Below are 24,771 nucleotides of genomic sequence, written 5' to 3'. Positions count from 1 at the left end.
GCCTCGGCGGGGAGATTGTTCCATAATTGGGGAACCACCACTGAAAAGGCCCTCTCCCTTGTTGCCATCCTCTGAGCTTCCCTCGGAATAGGCACCCGGAGGAGGACTTTAGATGTTGAGCATAATGTACGGGTAGGTTCATGTCGGGAGAGGCGTTCCGTCAGGTATTGTGACCTTTGCACAGTTTTCCCTGTCGCTGAGGAGATCTCTCTGTCAAAGGAAAGTGACCTGTGTGAAACACTCCAAATTCACTTGCAGAAAAGCTCTGGGGGCGGAGTCACATTCCAGTAGGGTGGGATCAAACATACCAGGATATTTTAGCTTAGAGCTCTCACTTCCAGTAACTAAGAGGGTTATCACATGGGGGGAAACCACATTTCCTTACTGTCACTTCTCCGCCCACGCTTTTGTCCCTCATTACTTTCTCTTTTGAAAGCGGAAGTAAACAACGTGCATGTGGCCCATTCTGTGGGCTGTTGTGATCGTGCTGCTTCTCCTGCACACAGCAGGAGATAGGGGCAAGTTCCGCCTAAAAAATCATTCGAATTTACTGGGGTGGGTGGGTTTGTCACGTGAAGAAGGCTAGAAGGGGCGGGAAGCATGCAGGATACAGATGAAATCGTGAATAGGACCTGCGAAAATCCATGGGTGCCCAGTAACGAGCGTGCAATAAAAAGCTTGTCTGAAATTAGCTTGCTCATCCGGCTTGCTAACTACTCTGAACTCCATATACACTTGCAAGAGAATTCTGTACATGTCTAGTCAAAAGTAAGCCACAATGGAGCTTACTCCCAGATAAGTGGACATAGGATCCACAAGTCTTAGGCGAAGCATTTCAATAATTTAGAATGGGAATTGGTGTCTGAGGAAGGGAGGTGATGTCATGGGGTGTGGTGTGGACTTCTGGGGAACCCCTAAGGGCCGGATTGGAACCCCAGCCTTGATGCTCTGCACCGTGCCTTAGACAAAGGCTTCGTTTTTATTATTTTTCCCATGTCCCCACAGAAGAACATGCAAGATGGTGTCTGTGTTCCGGAGCGAAGAGATGTGCCTGTCCCAACTTTTTCTCCAAGTGGAGTCTGCCTATTGCTGCGTTTCAGAACTTGGCGAGTTGGGCCTGGTTCAGTTCAGAGATGTGAGTAGGCACTGGAAGCCGTCGAGTGGGAAATGGATGCTAGTTGTGCTTCCAAGGACTTAATAACGAGAGTTGGGGTTCCTTGCACTTTAGAGTTAGCTCTAGTTGTACATGGAACCAAGAGCTAAATCAGTGTAACGTTATATAAAGCACTGCTTTTCTACCTTTGGGGAACTCTTTCCACATCTGCCACAGAAATCTTGCATGTGGCTCAGGAGAAATGGCTGAGGTGTTACCTCTGCTGATACCCGTCCCCCGCATTTGCTACCTGAGTTAGTTACCTCATTATGCCCGATGGTGGGGCCAGCCCTGATAGATGGAGATCTATCTATCTACAGTATCCATCATGGTTATGTCCATTTTTTATCATCACTTGATGGGCTAATATTTTAGCTTTATAGGCCTGTGTTTAAAAGTAATATCCATTGTTAGTCCTAGACCCACTAGGGAAAGGGGAATGAAACACAGATTCCCTCCTCTGAGGTCGGAACGGTGTCTCCAACCTCAGATCTGGGAATCTGAAGTATCCTATTCCCCCCCCCCCCAATTGCTGTCTAGGGGCCATAGGATTGCCCGATTCATCTGTGTCCCTTTGGATAATCTCTTTATTTTTGTTGTATACAAACCCTTCAGTTGAACGCAAATGTGAACAGCTTCCAAAGAAAGTTTGTGAATGAAGTAAGAAGATGTGAATCCTTGGAAAGGGTCCTTCGTAAGTAAATTTATTAACTTATTTATTTTCAATCAAGGATGATGTTCTTAGTAAAACAAACTGCAAAGTGGTTTTGCATTTTAAAACCACTCTGAACCAAACCTTAGGGACGTTGTAGTAAAGATTGCTAGCTCTTTTTTTGTAGAGATGTTTAGTTTTAGCACTTAAAATATTTCCAAAAGCTAAATGCAAACTGGAATCGAAGACAGTATTAGCGGAGGGACCACAGCTCAGTGCTTTGCATGCAGATAGCCCCAGCTTCAGTCCCTGGCATCTTCTGTTTAAAAGGGGGCCAGGTGGCAGGTGAAGGGAAGACCCTTCTTTGCCTCAGACCCAGGAGAGACACTGCCAGTCAGAGCAGGCAATGCAGAGCTAAACGGCCAAAAACCTTGGCCTGTGTCAGGCCACTTCCTATGCTTCCATAATTTGTTTTTATTATTATTGATGATGATATTATTATTATTATTAATGGTTTATGATACTTTTATCATTATTGATGATGATGATAATATTATTATCATCATCATCTATATACAACAATTTAAAACAATAAAACCTTAAAAAAATATGAAGCAAGAATATTAACAACAATAAGCCTTCAATCCTAACGGATGCACCCTGGGTACACATAAGTCTCTGAATTCGGAAGCTTCTGAGTATCCAGTGCAGAGTGGGAGGTTTTCTTTTTCGCTGCCAAATTCAGGCTATTATTCCTAGCTGTGGCTTCAGATACTTTCCAGAACTCTTTTTGTCATGGTTTATTAAATACTAGTCCGGTGGATTATTATTAAGAGAGTACAGCCTTGTTCACTTTCGACTAGTCAGCTCTGCAAGGATCGAGGGCGGTGGGCGGCTGGCTCTTCCTTTGGCGTGGCAAAGTCCAGTCTATGTGCCTGTGAAAGTGAGGGCACCATGCTTCTATTTGGTTTCCTTGCAGGCTTTCTGGAGAGTGAAATGGGAGAGGAGATTCCGCTTCTTAAGCCTGGGAAATATCCAGAGACTCCACTACCTCGAGAAATGATTGACCTAGAGGTAGGGGATTCAGGACTTTTGGCACGCATGCGCTGGGGACAAACAGCAAGGCAAGATGTTGCCTTCTTGCCTAGGGTGACCCTATGGAAAGGAGGACAGGGTTCCTGTATCTTTAACAGTTGCATAGAAAAGGGAATTCCAGCAGGTGTCATTTGTATGCCTGCAGCACCTGGTGAAATTCCCTCTGCATCACAACAGTTAAAGTTACAGCAGCCCTGCCCTCTTTTGTATCTGGTCACTCTAGTATAGCTCCTGCAGCTTTACCACTCATTGGGTGGTTGGGGAAAAGGGGGCGTGGCAATCTGGGGGATTCCTGGAGGGCTGAATCATTACCCCAGGAGGACTGGATTTGGGCCTTGGGCCTGAAGTTCCCCACCTATGCCCTGGTGAGTGTGTCCTGGGGTGCTGTTTATACACGGGGAAAGCCCTGCGGTGGCTGTGGATCTGCGCTGCATCAATTACACGCTGCAGCCGCAGCTTCACAGCCACCGCGGGGCTTTCCCCCGAAGCTGTGCATTGAAAAAGTCGGGGACTTACCCCAACATTTCAATGGGAGAGACATCAGTATGGTTCTTCCACTGTCTGCTGCTGCTCCAGGGCCAATCCGGGAGCAGTCCCTGATGGAAGGAGACCGGCGATTGGTCACCTTCCAACAGGAAGTGGGCAGGGGCAGTACCCTGATGTCTTCTGGAATCCTTGCACTCCCTCCTCAGCGTTGGAATTACCCGACAACACCTCGGGGGACAAAAACCACTGGGTTTTGGAGGGAGATGTCACCAACCCGGCACCATCAAGACAACCCCTAGGATTACAGCACGAATGACTTAAGAAATAAAAGGGCTATATAGCTGAACCCTAAAAGAGCCTTAGCTATGAGAAACTCATCACCATCTTTCACCATTTCACTTAAAGCAAACTAAAGCCGATTTGTCGTGCTTTATTTATTTATTTATTTATTTATTTATTTATTACATTTTTATACCGCCCAATAGCCGAAGCTTTCTGTTCTTTCTGTGTGCTTTCTGTTACTTATTTTACTATCAGTGCATCGTTTTTGTAATTCATGAATCATTCTTTCTCAGAAATGGCACAGAGATTTTAATATTCTCCACAAGATTGACTAACGTGCTGAGAGACGTATTTATTTTGAAATGTTTGCCACCTAATAACACATCTTTGTAGCAATTTGTTTTTCTGTCAGCAGCGAGGTGGGTGAAGGGATAATTGGACATGCCTTTGTTTTGCTCTGGCTATCAACAGGCAGTTTTGGAGAAACTGGAAGGTGAGCTGCAAGAGGCCAACCAGAACCTGCAGGCCTTGAGGCAGAACTTTCTAGAACTCACTGAACTAAAACATCTCCTGAAGAAAACTCAGGACTTCTTTGAGGTGAGGTAATCTTGGAATTCACTGCCAGTTTTTCAGAAAATGTTTTTGCTTCAGCTCCGGGCCAAACTGTATACGATCAGGGCTCAAGCATGGTTTCCATGAGCATGATCCAATCTTGTAATAAAGAGGCCTAACTCTTTTAGGGTGCAGTCCTGTGACTTCTGCCCTCGATGCTCGTAAGTCTCCGAACTTGAGACTTATGAGCATTCAGTGCAGAGTGGGACGAGCAGCAGAGGCTATCACCACTCCTTCCGCTCTGCATTTTTGCTGGACAGGCTTTTTTTGCCCATCTAGCTGAGGCGTTCCAACAGGAGAGGAAAAGGAACTAGAGAGGCCTCGAGGTAGCTTGTATCCTGGCCTCTCCAGTCTTCTCCCCTCCCTATCCACTGGAACGCTCCCTGAGGTCAAGTTCCCACCCTCGGAGAGGCCGATGGCGTGGTTCTTTGTTTATATGGCACAGCCACCAACTCGCAGCCACATTGGGCCTCTCGTCCTGAAACTGCGATTTTTCCTGGTGTCCTTTTACTGTGATTTTTTTAGTTGTGTCAAGGTCACCACATTGTGTCTCAGGCCTTTGCTAGACCTAAGGATTATCCCAGGCAAATGGAGGGGTCGTCCCTGCCTGTTCCCGGGATCCCCTGTGTGTCATTTGGATGCACAGGGATGATCCCCCGACAATCCCAGCATATAGGCCTGGTCTAGCCATGGCCTTAGTCTGTCAGTGGTGGCTTCGGTTTGGGTTCAGTCAGTGGGCGTTGCTGGGGGTAGGTACAAGTCCAGGGTAAGTCCACTTAAGTGTGGGAAGGAAGAGCAGGGGGTGGGATTGGTGAGTTGAATGGCCACAGGTGCTGCAGTTTTCCTGGCCGGATAGCCCACCCTCCCTCCTGCCATCTGAATTTATTGTTCCTGCCTCACTGCAGCAATATTGTGGGGGTTGGAGGGAACTTAGCTACAAAGTGGCATCATATAGACACCACCCCCATGTTTAGGCAGAAAAAAGGCCTACAACTCCCAGTATGCCCCAGCCGCCATAGCTGGGGCATGCTGGGAGTTGTAGGCTTTTTTTCCTGTCTAAACAGACTCAGGATTGCACCTTAAGTCTGCAATGTAGCTATGCCCTAAAACAACATGACTGAGATCAACATTAGCAGCAATGAGGCCTGACAACCACTTCTTGCTCTGCTGATTTTCTAAACAGAGCTGTAAGATAAATATTTTTTTTCCTGCTTTCAGACTGAAACTAATTTGCCTGATGATTTCTTCAACGAAGACACCTCAGGACTGTTGGAGTTAAGAAGCACTCCTGCAGCAGTTGCTGCAAAACTGGGGTCAGTGTTATTCCTGTTGATTTGTTTTTCATGAAGGCAGCTTTCCCCCTTGGAGAGCACAGAATTCCCTTGGACCATCTCCAAGCCCTTCATTGAAATGAATGGCAGCTCCTTCTGGCTTGGCTCAGAAATGATCGAGAAGACCTTCCTCTGGTTATCTAGCTTAATTCTTCCTCTTTCTTCTAAGGTGTACATTTGAACCACAGACTCAATTTATTTATTTATTTATTTATTTATTTCATTTCTATACTGCCCAATAGCCGAAGCTCTCTGGGCGGTTCACAAAAATTAAAACCATGAAGAGCATAATAAAACCAACCAACAATTTAAAAACACAAATACAAAATACAATATAAAAAGCACCAGGATAAAACCACACAGCAAAAATTGATATAGGTTAAAATATGAAATTAAAACAGCAGAGTTTAAATTTAAGTTAAATTAGGTGTTAAAATACTGAGAAAATAAAAAGGTCTTCAGCTGGCGACGAAAGGAAAACAATGTAGGCGCCAAGCAAACCTCTCTGGGGAGCTCGTTCCACAGCCGGGGTGCCACAGCAGAGAAGGCCCTCCTCCTAGTAGCCACCTGCCTCACTTCCTTCGGCAGGGGCTCACGGAGAAGGACCCCTGTGGATGATCTTAAGGTCCGGGCAGGCACATATGGGAGGAGGCATTCCTTCAAATAACCTGGCCCCAAGCTGTTTAGGGCTTTGAATGTTAATACCAGCACTTTGAATCAGGCCCGGACCGATTCAAATTAGTTCTATAGTCATGCCCTTTCGCACAGAACTACAATTCCCAGGGTTCCCTAGAGAAGGTTGGTGCCTTTTGAACGTTTGCTGTGGAGAGCCTGCTGGGGAAACATCTATCTGAGGTTCAGTGAAATGGACACGCTCCTGGAAGATCCAGTCACTGTAGGTGTTGATGGGTTTTTAATTTTGTCACTTCTCGTATTGTGTTGGGCATACAGTGGTATTAAATTGCTAGCGTAGCATTTGGCTGGGTGGTGAGAGTGCAGAAGGCTAGGGATCTCTTACAGAGAATTTGTGGCACTGACACCAAACTGTAATACCCAGGATTCTTTGGGGGAAGCCATGACAGTTAAACTGATATAAAAAGTTTATCATACAGCATACTGATTGAGGAAGGGGAGACACACTAAATACTACCACCTTTTGCCCAAAAGAACCTGAAATTCTATGCTCTAAAACGGTTATGGAAAACAAATGTGAATAAATTTTATTCTGAATATTTTTTTCTGCTTCCATTGTTTAGATTTTCAAAGAATTGGAAAGCAACTGGCATAAAACCAATACAAGTTTGTAGTGTCAATATAGCCTCTATGAATTAGCAATTTGCCTAGGAAGTAGGATTAAAGCATGGCCAGAGGGTGTTATGCATCTTTTTTTAGTTTTTCAACTGAGCACACTGCACCCCAACACCTTGGGGTGGCTTCCCACCCCTCCATAGTATTACCTCCAGTATCAGAGGCATTATTATTATTATTATTATTATTATTATTATTATTATTATTTATCCTGACTTTTGCCCATTGCTAGGCCTCGAGGCGGCTTTACAAAATTAAAACATATGCAGTTAAAACCTATAAATAGAAATAAACAGAAATAGAAATATACAAAAGTTAAACATATAATTAAATATGCTTCATATTAAAAACATGTAAAACGCATAACAATTTTAAGAGTCCTATGCACAGACAGAGGTCCAGGCTATTCGCTAAAGGCCTGCCGGAACAAAAATGTTTTTGTCTGCCTCCGAAAGCATATTGTGGAGGGAGCCAGTCTAGCTTCCCTGGGAAGGAAGTTTCAGAGCCCTTGAGTAGTTCCCACCAGTATGCATCTGAATACTAGTTGCTGAGGAATACGAGAGAATCATAGAATCATAGTATAGTAGTGTTGGGCCAACGAGTCCAAACCCCTGCTCAATGCAGGAATCCACGTTAACGATTCCCTGACAGATGGCTGCCCAGCTGCCTCTTGAATGTCTCTAGTGTGGGAGAGCCCACGACCTCCCTAGGGCATTGGTTCCATTGTCGTACTGCTCTAACAGTTAGGAAGTTTTTCCTGATGTCCAGCTGGAATCTGGCTTCCTGTAACTTGAGCCCATTATTCCGTGTCCTGCACTCTGGGATGATCAAGAAGAGATCCTGGCCCTCCTCTGTGGACCACCTTTCAAGGTGCTGTTGCACTTATGTCCTACTTGTGGGCGTCCTATTGGGACATCTGGTTGGCCACTGTGGGGACAGAATGCTGGGCTAGAGAGGCCTCTGGCCTGATCCAGCAAGGCTCTTCTTATGGGGAGAAATGGTAATTTTGCACCTTGAGCCTTTTCTCCTTCCTCCAAAGATAACCAGTAATTTAACTAGTACACACGTAAATTATTCCATCTTGTTTTTCTTCTACAGATTCATAGCTGGTGTGATAAAACGGGAAAGGTTGGTGCCTTTTGAACGTTTGCTGTGGAGAGCCTGCCGGGGAAACATCTATCTGAGGTTCAGTGAAATGGACACGTTCCTGGAAGATCCAGTCACTGTAGGTGTAGATGGGTTTTTAATTTTGTCACTTCTCGTATTGTGTTGGGCATACAGTGGTATTAAATTGCTAGCGTAGCATTTGGCTGGGTGGTGAGAGTATTTTAACATTCTACTTACATTGCATTTATTTTCTTCAGAAAGAAGAGATGAAAAAGAATGTGTTCATTATCTTCTATCAAGGGGAGCAGCTCAGACAGAAAATCAAAAAGATTTGTGACGGGTAAAAAAAGAAAGGAGGGGGGTCTGTTGGGAAAACAGCCTTTTGACTCTAACAGATGAAGTGTTTTATCAGTTGTGATCAACGGTGTTTGGGATGAGAGTCAGCATCTTATGCAGAGTGGCATTCAAATCCTATTTATGCGGGTGGGATCAAGACTGTGGCCATAGCTAGACGGGACGAAATCCCGGGGCAATCCCCGGGATCATCCCTGTGCATTCACATGAAACACAGGGGATCCCAGGATCAGGGAGGGATGATCCCTCCCTTGCCCTGGGATCTCACCCTACCCTTTCAGCCTGGTTTTTCTGTGGTCTCAGGCTGATCCTGAGACCGCAGAATGTGAGGCCGGGCGTCGCGGTTTGTCCCGGTTCCTTGCAGTTCTTCGCAAGGAGCTGGGACTCATGCACAGGGCGCAGAGCTCCTCAGGAGCACTGCACCCACCGGGGGTGGGGTGGGGTGAGTGGGGGAATATCTATATCTATATCTTAAAAAAAACCCTTACCTTTTGCGCACGAGTGCTCGTGTAAATCATCTTTAAGAATAAAAACCAAAATGGCGGGTGTGACGCCTCTACATCTGAGACTGTTGTGCTCTACGTATGAACAAAGGGGGAGATCTCACGATAAAAATATCATGAGATCTTCACCCCTCCATCCTGCTAGACCGGTAGATCTAGCTAAGGCCTGTCAGCCTATCCTACGCCCTTTAGCATGCTCACTCCATTCTGGCCTGTCATTTGTGTGATGGACTTTGGACCTTGAATTTGTGGCATGCAGATGGAATGAATAGGCTATGCACATTGGTCTGCACATACGCAGGCTTCTATGCAAACATGGGGTGGGATCCAGACTAAAGCTGGGAGATGTAGGACTTTTTTCTGTCTAAACATGCATTGGTCACTTTTAGTTCCCATTGATATCAATGGCACAAGTCAGATGTGGCTAAGGTTTCATGTCTTTTAGGCACTGCCTAAAAGAACATCCAGTCCAGCAACACTTTTTGGCCATCCAGGACCATTTATCCCAGGAACTTCCCACTGGACAATAATAGGGTGACCCTATGGAAAGAAGGACAGGGCTCCTGTATCTTTAACAGTTGTATATAAAAGGGAATTTCAGCAGGTGTCACTTGTAGGCATGCAGCACCTGGTGAAATTCCCTCTTCACCACAACAGTTAAAGCTGCATGCGGCAGGGTCTTGCTATTTACTGTTTTACTCTGTACAGCACCATGTACATTGATGGTGCTATATAAATAAATAATAATAATAATAATAATAATTGTATCTGGAAACTAAGCCCTATGAAACAACTGGGCATGTTTAGCATGAAGAAGAGAAGATTGAGGGGAGACATGATAGCCTTCTTCAAATACTTGAAAGGTTGTCACACAGAGGAGGGCCAGGATCTCTTCTCGATCCTCCCAGAGTGCAGGACACAGAATAATGGGCTCAAGTTACAAGAAGCCAGATTCTGGCTGGACATCAGGAACAACTTCCTGACTGTTAGAGCAGTACGACAATGGAACCAGTTACCTAGGGAGGTTGTGGGCTCTCCCACACTAGAGGCAATCAGGAGGCAGCTGGACAACCATCTGTCAGGGATGCTTTAGGGTGGATTCCTGCATTGAGCCTTATAGGCCCCTTCCAACTCTACTATTCTATGATTCTGTGGTCAACAGTTCCTAGTCGTGTGCTGGCCTAGTTCCTTGGAGGTGCTGGCACAGAATTTCTGCTGAAGTGCAACTACAAACAGTGTATATTTTACAGAAATTAGAAATATGGGACAACAGTACTACTCCAAGGTAGAGTTATCCGTTTATTACGATGTTCTTCTGCTTCTTGTTTTTACTACGAGTTCTTCTTAATTAGCACTACCGCTGTACCAATTTCACAAATGGTAAATTCACGTGAGGATTCCTTAAAATGAGAAGGCAGGAGAAAAATGCCAGGCATTCTCCCAATCCTGTCCTCTTACACTTGCGGGTGCTCGGATGATGATGATGTGAGCACTGCAGCAGATTTATCAACCTGAAGGCTCCCCAGCGAATTCTCCCTGAGCTTTCCTAAATGTATGTGTCATTAGGGTAAAACTGACACTCGGTATGCAAAAGGAACCGTTCGGAGATCAAAGCCGCATTACTGCGAAAATGTGATGGGGTGGGAAGTGGGAGCAAGTCTGGGGGCTGCAGGAAAGAGAAATAATCTTTCAAGCATGATTAAAAAGCCCAATTTAAATACTGGCTAAGAACCCAGAAGCATATGAAGCAGAAATTATAATGAAAAGCAGGCTTGAGTTGCTTTTTTTAAAAATTAGAATATTTTGGTGAAGAGCCCTTTTCAGAGTTAGAACTGAAGTGAAGGTTAATACGGATTTGTAGCCACAATTGGCCTCCTAAAACTGCTTGAGGGAAGCCACGAATGTTAAACCAGTTCACGTTGGCAGTGAAAACAGGTCCCGGAAGTTTTTGTTGACTCGAGGGCAGAGAGAAGGAAATAAATAAATTGAGTAGTTGTAGCTAAGTGGTAAAGCACATGATTTGCATGGAGAAGTTCAATTCCCAGGATCTTCAGATAGGGTGAGGAAAGAATCATAGAATCATAGAATCGTAGAGTTGGAAGGGGCCTATAGGCCATTGAGTCCAACCCCCATGCTGAATGCAGGAATCCATCTTAAAGCATCCAAGACAGCTGGTTGTCCAGCTGCATCTTGAATGCCTCTAGTGTGGGAGAGCCCACAGCCTCCCTAGGTAACTGGTTCTATTGTCGTACTGCTCTAACAGTCAGGAAGTTTTTCCTGATGTCCAGCCAGAATCTGGCTTCCTGTAACTTGAGCCCATTACTCCGTGTCCTGCACTCTGCGATGATTGAGAAGAAATCCTGGCCCTCCTCTGTGTGACAACCTTTGAAGCGTTTGAAGAGGGCTATCATGTCTCCCCTCAATCTTCTCTTCTCCAGGCTAAACATGCCCAAAATCCTTGCCTGAAACCCAGGCGAGCCACTGCTGCCAGTCAGTGTTGACAGTACTGGGCTAGATGGACCAAGGGTCTGACTCGCTCAGTATATGGCGGCTTTTCCTGCCTGAAACTGATGGAGCAAAGTACTTCTGTGGGTTGCTGCCTTCCCCTTGTGTTCTTGCTCATGCATATGCAAGCTCTATCTTGTGATCAGGCTTTTGCTTGGCAAACGACAGCCGCTCCGTGCTCTTGCTGGGCAAAACACACGGCGTTTCCAGTAGACTGCTGATTCAAAGTATCCGGTCATGACATTGCTTTCATTATTGAATACCAATCGGAGAAACGAGCCGTTTAGGACACAAATAAATGGCAGGGAGAACAGGAGGGAAACTTTCCACTGGAAATTATACAGCCCCTGGGTCAAGTTCAACCTCCCCTTCCATAATGTCTAATTCCAAAAACTGGGGTGCACCCAGAGGATGGCAACCAGGATAGTGAGAGCTCCGGAGATGAGGAATGGTTGAAAGATCCGGGTCCCTTTTGCTTGGACGAGAGGAGCAGGGCTGGTGTCAAAAGCAGACAGGGTTGGGCCCCACTGAGAAGAACCCCCTAGAGTTGCTCCTCTTCTTCACCACTGCAACCTGCTTGTTTGCTTGCCTCTTGCTCTTTCCCCACCCACCTAATGTTTCGTGGCGTCCCAGCTTTTGCGAAGTGTTTCCCCAATCCTAGGGTGACCATATGGAAAAGAGGACAGGGCTCCTGTATCTTTAACCGTAGTCTAGAAAAGGGAATTTTAGCAGGTGTCATTTGTATGCATGCAGCACCTGGTGAAATACCCTGTTCATCACAACAGTTAAAGCTGCAGGAGCTATTCTAGAGTGACCAGATACAAAAGAGGGCAGGGCTCCTGCAGCTTTAACTCTTGTGATGAAGAGGGAATTTCACCAGGTGCTGCATGCCTCCAAATGACACCTGCTGAAATTCCCTTTTCTATGCAACTGTTAAAGACACAAGGAGCCCTGTCCTCCTTTCGATATAGTCTCCCTATTTTAGTATATAACGAACCCTTGAATCCAATGTGTGCTGTTGACTTGTTCATTTTGTCTTGTTTCTCCACCAGATTCCGTGCCACGGTGTACCCCTGTCCAGAGTCAGCTGGAGAACGCCGAGACATAGCTGATGGCGTGAAAACAAGGATTGAGGATCTAAACACAGTAAAGACCCTTTGGCCTTGCTCTTCTGCCTTAGTCATGGACCAGGCCTGGGATCTATAGCATCCTCAGGCAAATTTCAGGGCCTCAAAACCTGGCAAGATCCACTGCTGTTAGGAATAGAGGAAGTTACCTCATACTACATCAGACCATTGGTCCATCTAGCCATTACTGGACCTGTTCAAATGACACACTAAACCATGGCTAGGCTGCTAATCCCTTTGCGGCTACTGGTTAGCAAGTGTGTTCAAACCATCGTTATGTAGCCACCATGGTTAGGAATGGTTCACACAACATGCTAAGTCATGGTTCACACAACATGAAAAACCATAATGTTTTGCTCAAAATGCTTAACTACCATAGTTTAGTGTGTTGTGTTTCTCCAGGGTTTCAGACAGAATCCCCTCATAGCCCTACCTGGAGATGCCGGGGATTGAACCTGAGACCTTCTGCATGCAAAGCAGGTGCTCTGCCATGGAGGCTCAGCCCTTCCCGACCCTAGTCTCCCCTTTTATATTTAGCCTGGCAGGGATAATCATAGCAGCCCTGCATCACATTGTTTTGGCCTTTGGGCAGTACATTGTAAAGGGCAGGACTTTTGTGTAGCAGAAAGCAATTTCCCCCATTCTGCCACTCTAAGGGTGACCATAGGGAAAGTCGGACAGGGCTCCTGTATCTTTAACAGTTGTATTGAATAGGGTAATTCAGCAGGTGTCATTTGTACGCGTGCAGCACCTGGTGAAATTCCCTCTTCATCACAACAGTTCAGGCTGCAGGAGGTATACTAGAGTGGCCAGACACAAAAGAGGGCAGGGCTCCTGCAGCTTTAACTGTTGTGATGAAGAGGGAATTTCACCAGGTGCTGCTGCATGCAGGACGACACCTGCTGAAATTCACTTTCCTATGCAACTATTAAAGATACAGGGGCCCTGCCCTCTTTTGTATCTGCTCACCCTAGCTGTTACCTTGGTGCATGCAATTTCTGCTGCTTAGGAAATGGTGAGCCAGGCCCAGCACTGGCACAAAGCACCCTTGGGCAACTGCCAAGGTCCCCAGGACCCCCCTCTGTCACCTGCCCTGTTTTTCCCTTTTTCACAACAGCAACTGCTTCTGGGAACTGCCATTTTTATTTCCCACAATTCCCCGGAGCAAAACTAAGTGGAGCAACAGCACTGTGGAAAATTAAAATGGTGGCTACTGTCTGCCGATGCCAGGAAAGCCCACTAGGATTCACTGATGTAATAGGGACCCTTTTCCAAGCACTCCGTTAAACCCAGAACTGACTTTGTTGTGTTAGAAGGATGAAGAGCAGCTGAGGTTTGTGGCTGTGATGACAGTGGGGTGGCGAATCCACTCTGGGTTTCAGTCAGAACCAGTCAGAACAGTAAGGGAGCTCTCCAAGGTGCCAAACCTGTTTGGGGGATGGGCTTCTTTGAATAGCCCTTTTAGAGTTCTGAGTGAAAACCAGAGCAGGTTCACAGCCCCACTGACATCTCAGCCACCGGCCTCCAGTGATCCTCGAAGGGAGGAAGCAAATTTCAGGCACCATTTAAAGGATTCCCACGGTTGTGACATAAATATGCGGGAACTGGCATCAAGTGGTCCCCAAACGTGGGTGAGTCATTTGTTACAACCTGGTATCTCTAATATGCGGCAAAGCTAAACCAAGAATGGCCTAATCCAGGGGTGCAGAACATCTTTCAGCCCAGGGGCCGAGTTCCATTTTGGAGAAGCTCCTGAGGGTTGCATTCCTGTGGTGGGCGGGGCCAAGGACAAAAGGGGTGGAGTCAGACACACACACACCCGCAAAAAAAATACCAACATGTTTAAGCTTATTGCCAAGAACAAATCCTTAGGAAAGGCATTTAGAATGGGGTGGGTGGGCGGGACCAAAGCAGGGAACCGCCAGCCAATTGGTGAGCAGGGGAATGGGGGTGGAGCTGGTAGAAGAGGGCGTGGCTTTCTGGGGAAGCCCAGAAGGCTGGATTGGGACCTAAGTGTTTGTCCACCCCTTGCTTGCAGGTGATCACCCAAACAGAGTCTCACCGCCAAGGGCTGTTGATGGAAGCGTCTGCAAACCTGTGGAGCTGGGCCATCAAGGTGAAGAAAATGAAGGCCATCTACCACATCCTGAACTCATGCAACATCGATGTCACCCAGCAGTGCGTCATTGCCGAGATCTGGTTCCCCGTGGCAGACGCAGGCAGGATGAAGAGGGCTCTGAATAAAGGAATGGTAAGATGGTGCATCCGGAAATCCTTCATTCCAGAGGATCTTGGTCAGCATGGTTTGGGCGAATGGCTCAGTGGCAGAGCAGCTGAAGGCCCCAGGCTGAATCCCCTGCATCTGCAGGTAGAGCTGCGAAGGACCCTTCTCAGACATCCATGAGAGCCGCTGCCAGTCACTGTAGCCCAGCCTTGCCCAACTGGTTGTCCTCTTAAGTATGTTGGACTTAAACTCCCATGAACCCCAGCGAGCATGACTAGTGACCATGCTGGTTGGGGATGATGGGGTTGTAGTCCAACACATCTACCAATTGGAGAGGGCAACCAGTTGGAGAAGGCTGGTGTTGACATTACTGAGCTAGATGGGCAGTTGGCCAGCATCAGGGACAATCCTGTGTTTGTAATGATTTCCATATCTGAATTCATCTGTTTCTTGTTCTCATGACCTTTCCCCCTTGTGCTTTCCCTGGAAACCAGCCAGTTCTGATGTCATTTTCTTCAGGGGTGGGTGGGGTGGGTACCTATTGCTTGAGAATGCACCAAAATCTATGTGGGTTTTGCAAGAAACGTCTGGGATCAAGATCAACTCTTGCCTTGATGCTGTTCAGAGATCAGAGATGTTTCCTGCAAAAGTCAGGATGGATCTTGCATTGGGATGGAGGCCTGGTTTGGACAAATAATGAGGCTATGCGCAGTGGATGAATGTGATGGTGACCATCTTCCTTCTCCCAGGTAGTGCACCTCTTTGACCTCTGGGCCCTTTGGCTGTCTAGGCATGGACATAGTATTTGTATGGGACAGGCAAAATCCAGCTCCAGGTTTTTGAGGGCCCTTGGGGAAGACCTACTCAACGGACCACCACCTCCCTCTGAGTTTGCGGCCTCACTGTCATTCTCACCTGCTGCAATTGCTCCTCATTGACTGGGTTTGCATGATCACAGAGAAGGAAATAAGCCACCTTGGCTTATTCCACAAGCCAGCCACCCACCCATGCGCATGCACACCATGGGTTCTGGGTAGCTTGTTACCCATGGCAAGAAGCCACTCTCGCCATGTTCACACAACACAGCAAGCTGTGCTTCCCAGGGTAATGATGTTAATCCCCCTGGCCATGGCATGCAACCAGTGTGCACAGGGTGATTAAGAAACCTTAACCTTCTTGTGATTGTGTGAACTGGGGTGTTCTCCTGCTTGACATTGCTACCACTTGCTTGCTTGACAGGCAGAGAGCCAATGAGCAAGTAGGCTGTGGTCTTTGCTGCTCCTCCTTCTCTCCACCACCATTGTCTGGGCCAGAGTGAGGGCCAGGTGAACGAGCAGGTAGAGGAGGAGGAACTCCAAGGGGCTCTTGCCATTGTGACCCTCCTGGGACGTGGGCCCATGGCATGGGCCCAACCATACTTAACTTTGATTCTGGCCCGGTCCAACAGACATAGGCCGAAGCTATGGAGTCAATTTTCGTATTTCAGCAAAGGCCCTCTGCAACATGTGGAGTCCATATGTGCCTGAGGCAGGACAAGTGCACCCAATGTGTGGGATGGAAGGAGCTCAGTCTCCATCTCATGTCCCCACAACATGTTGCCTCTAAGCTCATCTGAACTAGGCCATTACTGCTCGTAAGGAATCTTCCATGGCAGAACGTCTTCATCACAAGGTGTGGGTGGGAAATGGAGATGGCTGCCCTCCGTGTGGCGATAGATCATTTGGGAAACTTCATAAAAGAAAAGTGTGACCCTTGGAAACAGCGCTCAAAACATGTGGGAAACTGAAGAAATTAGCTGTAGACTGCGGACTGCAGCTGTTTTCAGTTTGGTTGTGGGTGTTGTTGTTTTTGCTGGTGTCTGACCTTTGTTCTGCTAGATATGACAAAAACGTTCTGTCACAAGTAGCCCATCACAAATGTCTATCGTTAACGCTTGAGATTTAAGACCACTTCACCCCTTACATGAAGGAGGGATGTGCTTAGAAAGGAGCTGTGAGGCTGCCCCCCCCTCTTGATAATACACATCTACCCCAACTCTGGTCTTCATGAGTTAGTGTGGATGACTGAGACAGAGATTCCTACCCACATAGGACTTCTTTGGGATCTGGAAGACCTCTGCACTAACATGTGGTGCAGCCTTCCCCAACCATGGCCATTGTCCATGCTGACTGGGAATTATGGGAGTTGTAGTCATAGTGACGGCCACCAATTTGGAAGGCTTTAAAAGAGGGTTAGATAAATTCCTGGAGGAGAAGGCTATCAATAGCTACTCGCCCTGATGGCTATGTGCTCCCTCCAGTGGCAGAGGTGATAAGCCCATGTACACCAGTTGTTGGGGAACATGGGAGGGAGAGTGCTGTTGCACTCATGTCCTGCTTGTGGGTTACTGGTCAACAGTTGGTTGTCCACTTGTGAACAGAATGCTGGACTAGATGGACCCTTGGTCTGATCCAGCATGGCTCTTCTGATGTTCTTATGAGGGTACCAAGTTGGGTAGCCTAGCATGGAAGGTGAGGTTGGAAGGAGCCACGTGTCATTGAGGGTGGGGCCAGAGGGACAGCCCCTACTGGTGAATTTGGAATATACATTTTATTTCAGCCTTTAGTCTTCAGGATAGAGTGAGTTGGGATAAATAAATGAAATTCATGATATCTTTGACTGGTTTTGCTCCCCTCTGTAGTCCTAGGGCACATCCATGCTATAGATTAACACAGTCCAATGGCCATGGTTTCTCTTGCAAAGACCCTTGGGAATTGTAGTTTAGTGAGAGCACTTGAGACATCTATCTGAAATCGCTCATTGGCCCTCCTCCAATGTACTACAATTCCCAAGATTCCTTGGCAGATGCTATATGACAGTTAACCCAGTTTTAAAGCCAGTCACAGTGTAAATATGACCATAATCATCATCAATCTGGTTTCAGGAACGGAGCGGCTCTACAATCAACCCAATCCTGACCACTGTACAGACCAAGATGGCTCCTCCTACCTTCAACAGAACCAATAAATTCACCACGGGTTTTCAGACCATAGTAAACGCATATGGTGTGGGTAATTACAGAGAGATGAATCCAGGTAAATGCACTGTGTTTTATTTTGGCTGTACCTGGTGTTTTACATTGAGGGTTTGACATGAAATGCAAAGGGCCTTGATCCTGGTTGATTCCACTTACTCCAACTTATACCAGGACAGTTTGCCTGAAATGCAATGACATTTGGGTATTCCTAGATCAAATATTTTATAGGGGGAAAAATAACAGTGCGGGTTCTGGATATATTCTTTTTATGTATGCTGTTGCCAGGATTTCAGTAGAAGAACAAAACGTACAACCGACCAAGTGAACATTTCTTGCTGAATGTTCAGTACGATCACCAGTGTCTGTTGTTATCAATTTCTGGTAGAGAAAATGCCTGTCTTCCTGCTTTAGGATACGTTGCCCAGAAGGAAAAATGTAACTGCAAAATGAACAAGGAACAGCGTTCCTTCCCAGTATGTCCTCAAAAAGCATGTGACAACTCTGTGTATCAGCGCCCCCTGGTGATTCCAATTGTGATAACACATGGCTTAAACTTTTTTGCGTGTTAGTTTCTGTATCTGCCAAAATCAGCACAGTCAGTATTTGAACGTGGGGGAAGAGATAGGGAAGTTATTGGTGAAATCGACAAGGCTTATCCCATCACCAGTCCACACAATCACACCTCACACATTTTTATCAAACCTTGGGCTCACCTGTAGCCTGAAATCACCTGTAGCCTGAGCTAAAGGTAGGGACGTTGGAGATTTTTTTTTTAATAATAATTTTATTTAATTTAGTGATACAAATCACACACAACAAACAACAGCCATAATGACAAAAAGTAAATACACCCCCCAAAAAGCCCCGAACACATACACAAAATTCTTCTCACCATCTTTTACAATAATAAATTTTATCAGGAATCATCGCCATTTAGGCTATATAGTAGAGGTATCAGGTCTTAAAATCCATTCATTTTGTATTTACTGCTTCAAGGTATCTTCCCTAATATTTCAAATCATGTTCTGGAGGGTTATACAAAGAATTTTCTTTATTTATAAATGAGATAAAAGGGAACCAAGTTTCTTCAAAATTGTCCATGGCCTCAGCTAGACCTACGGGTCTAGTGTGACGGAGGGGTGAAGATCTCGCAATATTGTTATTGCGAGATCTCCTCCTGTGTTTACATGCGGAACACGACGACCTCGGAAGGAGAGGATGTTGCGCCCGCCATTTTGTTTTTTATTTTTAAAGAAGACGTGCGCGGGAGCGCTCGTATGCAAATTATTAGTGTGTTTTTTATTTAGAACAATTTTTCCCATTCCCCCACCCCACCCCCAATGGGTGCAGTTCCAAGCTCTTCGCGAGTAACCGCAAGGAGCCGGGACAAACCGTGACACCCGCCCACACGTTCTGTGGTCTCAGGATCATCCCGAGGCCGCGGAAAAAGCAGGCTGAAAGAGTAGGGTGATATCCCAGGGAAAGGGAGGGATCATCCCTCCCTGCTCCCAGGATCCCCTGTGTGTCATGTGGACGCACAGGGACGATCCCAGGGATCGTCCCGGGATATCGCCCCATCTATCTATGGCCCATATGTCTTTCACGTGGGGGAAATCTTGAATGGATTCAGATGAGTTCAGATTTCTGTGAATCTGACTTGCAGATTCCGCAGGAGACTGGCTTTTTCCAAGTCATGTGGACTGGCAGACTGGCTTTTAAATTGTGATTTGCACTAATGTGCATCAACTAATTTCAGATTGGTTAAAGGTATGGGATAAATGCAAGAGATAAATAAGCCCAAATATATCTCCATTAAGTTCAGTGATTGAAGATCTGGAACGAAATAGCAAACAGCATTTTAGAACATGAGAAGAAAATAGCTGTTTTTGTTATATGGGCCTATTAGTTTCAAAAGTGTATATCACCATATGTATATTCACCATACGCTGAAGTTAAAGACTAAATGATAGGGATCTGCCTGGTTTGTGTATTTTTCAAATTAGATCTCATTCGCCTGAATTAATTAAAACAATATTTAAGAGATCCAACACAATTTGAAAATTAATTAGGAAAGAAGCATTCCTCAACTGACCAGCCACTGTATTTAATGGTACTTGGTTGTAAATTGAACAATTAGAACTTGCTGTTTTTAATCTTTCTTTCTTCTATTTATTCCTATGTTTACCACCGTGGAATCTGTTTTAGATATGGAGCGGGTATATAAATATTGTAAATAAATAAATAATAAATAAATAATGTGATGATGAGCATGACAGTATAGCAGTTCCCTTCCTTTGACGGGAATGACCTGATCGCCTTTTCTCCTTCCCACAGCCCCCTTCACTATAATTACCTTCCCCTTCCTGTTTGCGGTGATGTTTGGTGATTGTGGTCATGGGGCGGTTATGCTGGGCTTTGCTCTTTGGATGGTCAGCAACGAGAAGTCCATTTTAGCCCAGAAGAGCAACAGTGAGGTGAGTGATCTCGAGTGGAATTGTTTTCCTGTAGCAGTCTTGTAGTAGTCAAATAGTTTCTTTACCAAGGTTTGTCCGGTAAATCCATTTCTTTCCAAATTTTCATTTCTTCCAAGCACCAGTAATAGAATGGGGGGCGGGGGAATGAGGGGGCAAAGAACTGTAGCTTTAGACCAGATTGCCCAACCTAGGCCAAAACATCTGGGGGTGGGAGTGGGGGTGGGGGCACCAGGTTGTGGAAGGTGAATTTAGACAGTAGTACGCTCTGTATACCTAAACTCCAGTGGAGGCTGGTGGCTCCGATGCCAGTGGGGTGGTAAATCCACTCTGGGTTTCAGTCAGAACCCTAAAGAAGCTATCCAAGGTGCTCCACAGCTTTCATCAGCCTTGCAAAGCACCTTGGGTACTCCTTTGGAGTTCTGAGTGGTTCTGACTGGAACCTGGAGTGGATTCACTGCCCCACTGACATTGGAGCCAACAGACTCCACTGCAGGGGACCCCAACCTTTTTGGGTGGGTGGGTATGTTTGGAATTTTGAGAGTGTCATGGGCATTCTCACAAAATATCTGCCATGTGGGGAGGCTTGCCCATTCATAAAATAGGGACCACAGTGGGAATGGCAAGTCACAAAACACTCATTTCCCATAAAGTAAATTCATAAAACCATAGAATAGTTGAGCTGGAAGGGGCCTATAAGGCCATCATGTCCAACCTCCTGCTCAATGCAGGAATCTACCTTAAAGCATCCCTGACAGATGCCTGTCCAGCTGCCTCTTGAAGGCCTTTAGTGTGGGAGAGCCCACAACCTCCCTAGGTCATTGGTTCCATTGTTGTACTGCTCTTACAGTCAGGACGTTTTTCCAGATGTCTTGCCATAATCTGGCTTCCTGTAACTTGAGCCCATTATTCTGTGTCCTTCACTCTGGGATCACCGAGAAGAGATCCTGTCCCTCCTCTGTGTGACAACCTTTCAAGTATTTGAAGAGTGCTATCATGTCTCCCCTCAGTCTTTTCTTCTCAAGGCTAAACATGCCCAGTCCTTTCAGTCTCTCCTCATAGGGCTTTGTTTCCAGACTCAAAGAACAGTAACTTGCCCAAGTAAGGCAGATGTTGGGTCTGAGCTCCAAAACACAAAACCACTCATTTGACCCCAAGTAGAGATGGCACCGGAGGGCAACACTTCCCTTCGCAACATACCAGCCACCGAATTTTAAAGAACATTAAGAAATAAAATAAAAATTAGGAGGGGCAAGAAGCCAGGTGAACACTCGGAGAGGTGTCTGTGGGTTCTCCAGTGCCTACGGGCACCATGTTGCAGATCCCAGCTGTATACTTTTCCTAATTGTCTCTTGAGTAACCTTGTAATATTCCTGTGCAGATCTGGAACACCTTTTTCGGTGGCCGCTACCTGATCCTTCTCATGAGTATCTTCTCCATCTACACTGGCTTTATCTACAATGATTGCTTCTCCAAGTCATTCAACATATTTGGGTCTTCCTGGCATGTCCGCCCCATGTTCGACAATGGCAAATGGACGTAAGTGGTAATCGTGCACCCAACCAAAGCTGAGGAGGAAAGAAGTTGAGGACTTACCCCCACCTTTTTCTCCGGAGTGAGGCGAGGACGTGTAAGATGGCATCGAGACAGCTCCAAACCTCGTTCCGGAGTTGCAGCGGTGGCGTGGCTGGGCGGTGCCTGGTGAAAGGCGACCTGCAATTGGACGCCTTCCACCAGGAAGAGAGCAGGGGTGGCTCCAGTCCCCGGATGGCCGCCCAGAAGCCCCACGCTCCCTCCTTGGCATCAGGATTACCCCACACCACCCCGGGGAAGGGAAAGCGTGGGGTTTCCAAGGGAAGTGGCACCAACCTGGCACCGTGAAGACACCCCGCTCCAAGAGGGAATCTACACGTAGTACTGAAGGCGCTTGCATGCGCCTCCAGTGCGCCGTCAAAACGATGGTGTAGACTGCGAAAGAACAGGCGGAGGAAGAGACGGAGGAGGAGGCAGCTGGGGAACCGGCCGTGTCCTTGCCGCTGCCGCCGGGCTAAGAGCCACCCGGGTCAGAGAGCTCGGCAGAAACGGAAGCCGAGCTCTCCGACCCGGGTGGCTCTTAGCCCGGCAGCAGGAGGCCGGCGGGGAGGAGGAGGCGGCGGCAGCAGCAGCGGCAAGGACGCGGCCAGTTCCCCAGCCGCCTCCTCCTCCGTCTCTTCCTCCGCCTGTTCTTTCGCCGTCTGCACCATCGTTTTGACGGCGCATTGGAGGCGCACACCAGTGCCTTCAGTACTACGTGTAGATTTGGCCCAAGTGAGGGAAAACTAGTGACAGGAAAACATCTCTTGGCTCGATTCAGAATTGGCTTGGCTAATGCAAGCTGGTGTGTGTCTGTGTTAAAGAAAAATCATAAGTGTTTTTATTCTGAGCCTATTTCAAAATTCTGACTCCAGGAATATGATAGGGTTCACACAAATTATCGCAACCCATCCTCAGTCCCCTGACCTCATTTGCAAGTAGCTTATCCTGGCCCTGACATCCCCTATTGAACCAAATAACTTATTTGGTAGTGGTGGCAGTGGTGGCAAACCTTTTTTCCTGGACCCCTGGGAAATACTGTTCCCCAGCGTACCCAAGTACACTTAATGTGGACACCAGGCATCTGGAAATTACATGTTCTACGCTCCCTGTGCCTGGGACATAATTGTAAGCATGGTTACAACGATGTCTTGGGTGCAGGGAGCCCAGGAGCATGGCTTTAACCATGGTGGTTAAATCAGAAAGCTGGGTTGTGTTCAGAAGACACCTCAAACCACTGTGACAACCACGCAGCCTTATTCACTGTGGTTAAAGCCGTGGTTTAAGGTGTCTTCTAAATGGGGCCACTGTGAACAACTGGAGGATTTTTTTGATCACCAAAAGAACAGGAGGATCTCGACCTGACAACCTCAATTAGAACAACAAGATGAAAAGATTTTCTTCCAGTGACAATGAAGTTATTTTGTTAAAAACTCTGGGTTATCATTGTAAAGGAAGTCAGGGTCCACCTGACAACCCTGCAGGGTAGGCTTCTGGACCAAATGTCCTGAACTCCCGAGTCGCCCACCTCCCTGCCCGGTCCACAACCAGGACGAGCCAGATGTTCACAGGAATAAACCACAGACACACATTTAGAGACCAAAGCAACTTTATTGCAATCACTCAAACTACCACGTAAGGCCTTGGTCGTAAAACAGCCCTTAAAAGAAGAGGAGGAGGAAGGGTAAAGGGAAGGGGGAGGAAGAGGGAGATGTGGACGAGGAGGAGTGAGGAGAGAAGGTGAGGAAAAGCTCTAATATTTAGCCATTACCCCAAGAAGCATTCATACAATCCCACACCCAGCCAATATCCAGCTGGCCTTCTCCAGAATAGCCACACAAATTAAAACATAAAAAACCTTTCTAACTCCGGGCAACTCGCATAGCTGCCATGGACCTGATCTTCCCACTTGACATACGGATGCACCACCAAGGAAAATGAAAGAACTTCATTATAAGGCTTTTTATCCCTTTTGGGGACCCCTGGTCCCACGACCTGAGTAAACCAACCCGTGCCCTTCCCGGGCAGTAACCCACCCCCCTCCCAGAGGGGCCAGGCCACCTCTTTTCCCTACAGCTGAATCCTGTTAACTGTGTCCAAGGCCCTGATAATCTCCAGGTGCCAGTGGGAGTTGGACTGGCTCGGGACAGAAAGGACCTTGGCTGGCGGCCACGAAAGCCTGGCACAGCGAGTTCGAACAATAACCCATAGATCCTACCTAGGGCAGATCTTCCAGCCTCATAGCAATAGCAGGTTAAAGGTACAGGCTTGCACCCCTGTCCTTCACAATCATGAATGGAGGTGCTTGCTGCCGGATCGCTCCTGCTACAAGAGGGAGTGGTTAAACAAACCACAGACCTTCCCCAAGTATTGCATGCGGACCAGGAACTGTGGGCCAGAGTCATAACCCATGGTCCACGGTTTAACCACAACTGCTCTTGCTTGCAGTGGAAGTGATCAGGTACTGTCTACCAGCCCTCTGCCTTGCTTGTGGTGTGCCAGAATTTTTTTTTTTTTAAACCTGGATTACCATGATGTGCAAATTAGGGATACAAATATATTTTCCTGCTTCTGAAGAAGAAAAGATTAGAAACATCAAGGGAAAATATGTTTATATTATTAAATGGGTCGGATTATCACGTTGTCTTTAGAACAGTGAGATTTATTAAATCTGCTCTGAAAGTGAGACAAGGGGTCTTGAATTCAAACCCCTGATTAACTACCTTTTTAAAAAGCAAGTCAGGACAAAACGGTATGATTTTAAACTTTGAATTTTAAAGGGGCTGTTGTTTTCCAGGATGCAGCCAATGGGCATATTCTAGTTACACATGTTTTAGAGCGTCATCAACCAGGGGGAAATCGCATTTCCTTACTGTCGCTTCTCCGCCCGTGATTTTGCCCCTCATTACTTCCTCTTTCAAAAGAGGAAGTGAACAATGTGCACATGGCCCATTCATTGGGCCATTTTGATCC

The 24,771-nt window shown here is 46.6% G+C and overlaps 1 protein-coding gene across 3 annotated transcripts in view; it reads left to right on the top strand.

Moving 5' to 3' along the window:
• The first annotated feature begins 1,018 nt into the window (after positions 1-1,018).
• ATP6V0A4 (ATPase H+ transporting V0 subunit a4) overlaps positions 1,019-24,771 on the top strand; it is a 37,929-nt gene continuing 14,176 nt past the window's right edge. For all 3 annotated transcript variants that reach the window (XM_063133346.1, XM_063133344.1, XM_063133345.1), the window contains exons 1-12: positions 1,019-1,135; positions 1,769-1,847; positions 2,785-2,879; positions 4,140-4,265; positions 5,499-5,593; positions 8,018-8,144; positions 8,284-8,366; positions 12,441-12,534; positions 14,554-14,766; positions 17,663-17,813; positions 20,090-20,229; positions 21,608-21,765. In XM_063133346.1, coding sequence (XP_062989416.1) covers positions 1,019-1,135; positions 1,769-1,847; positions 2,785-2,879; positions 4,140-4,265; positions 5,499-5,593; positions 8,018-8,144; positions 8,284-8,366; positions 12,441-12,534; positions 14,554-14,766; positions 17,663-17,813; positions 20,090-20,229; positions 21,608-21,765 — 1,478 coding nt within the window. The remainder of the gene's footprint in view (positions 1,136-1,768; positions 1,848-2,784; positions 2,880-4,139; positions 4,266-5,498; positions 5,594-8,017; positions 8,145-8,283; positions 8,367-12,440; positions 12,535-14,553; positions 14,767-17,662; positions 17,814-20,089; positions 20,230-21,607; positions 21,766-24,771) is intronic.

The sequence above is a fragment of the Elgaria multicarinata genome, chromosome 9, assembly GCF_023053635.1.
Source record: "Elgaria multicarinata webbii isolate HBS135686 ecotype San Diego chromosome 9, rElgMul1.1.pri, whole genome shotgun sequence".
Taxonomy (NCBI): domain Eukaryota; kingdom Metazoa; phylum Chordata; class Lepidosauria; order Squamata; family Anguidae; genus Elgaria; species Elgaria multicarinata.
This window is presented reverse-complemented; position numbering and strand designations above follow the sequence as displayed.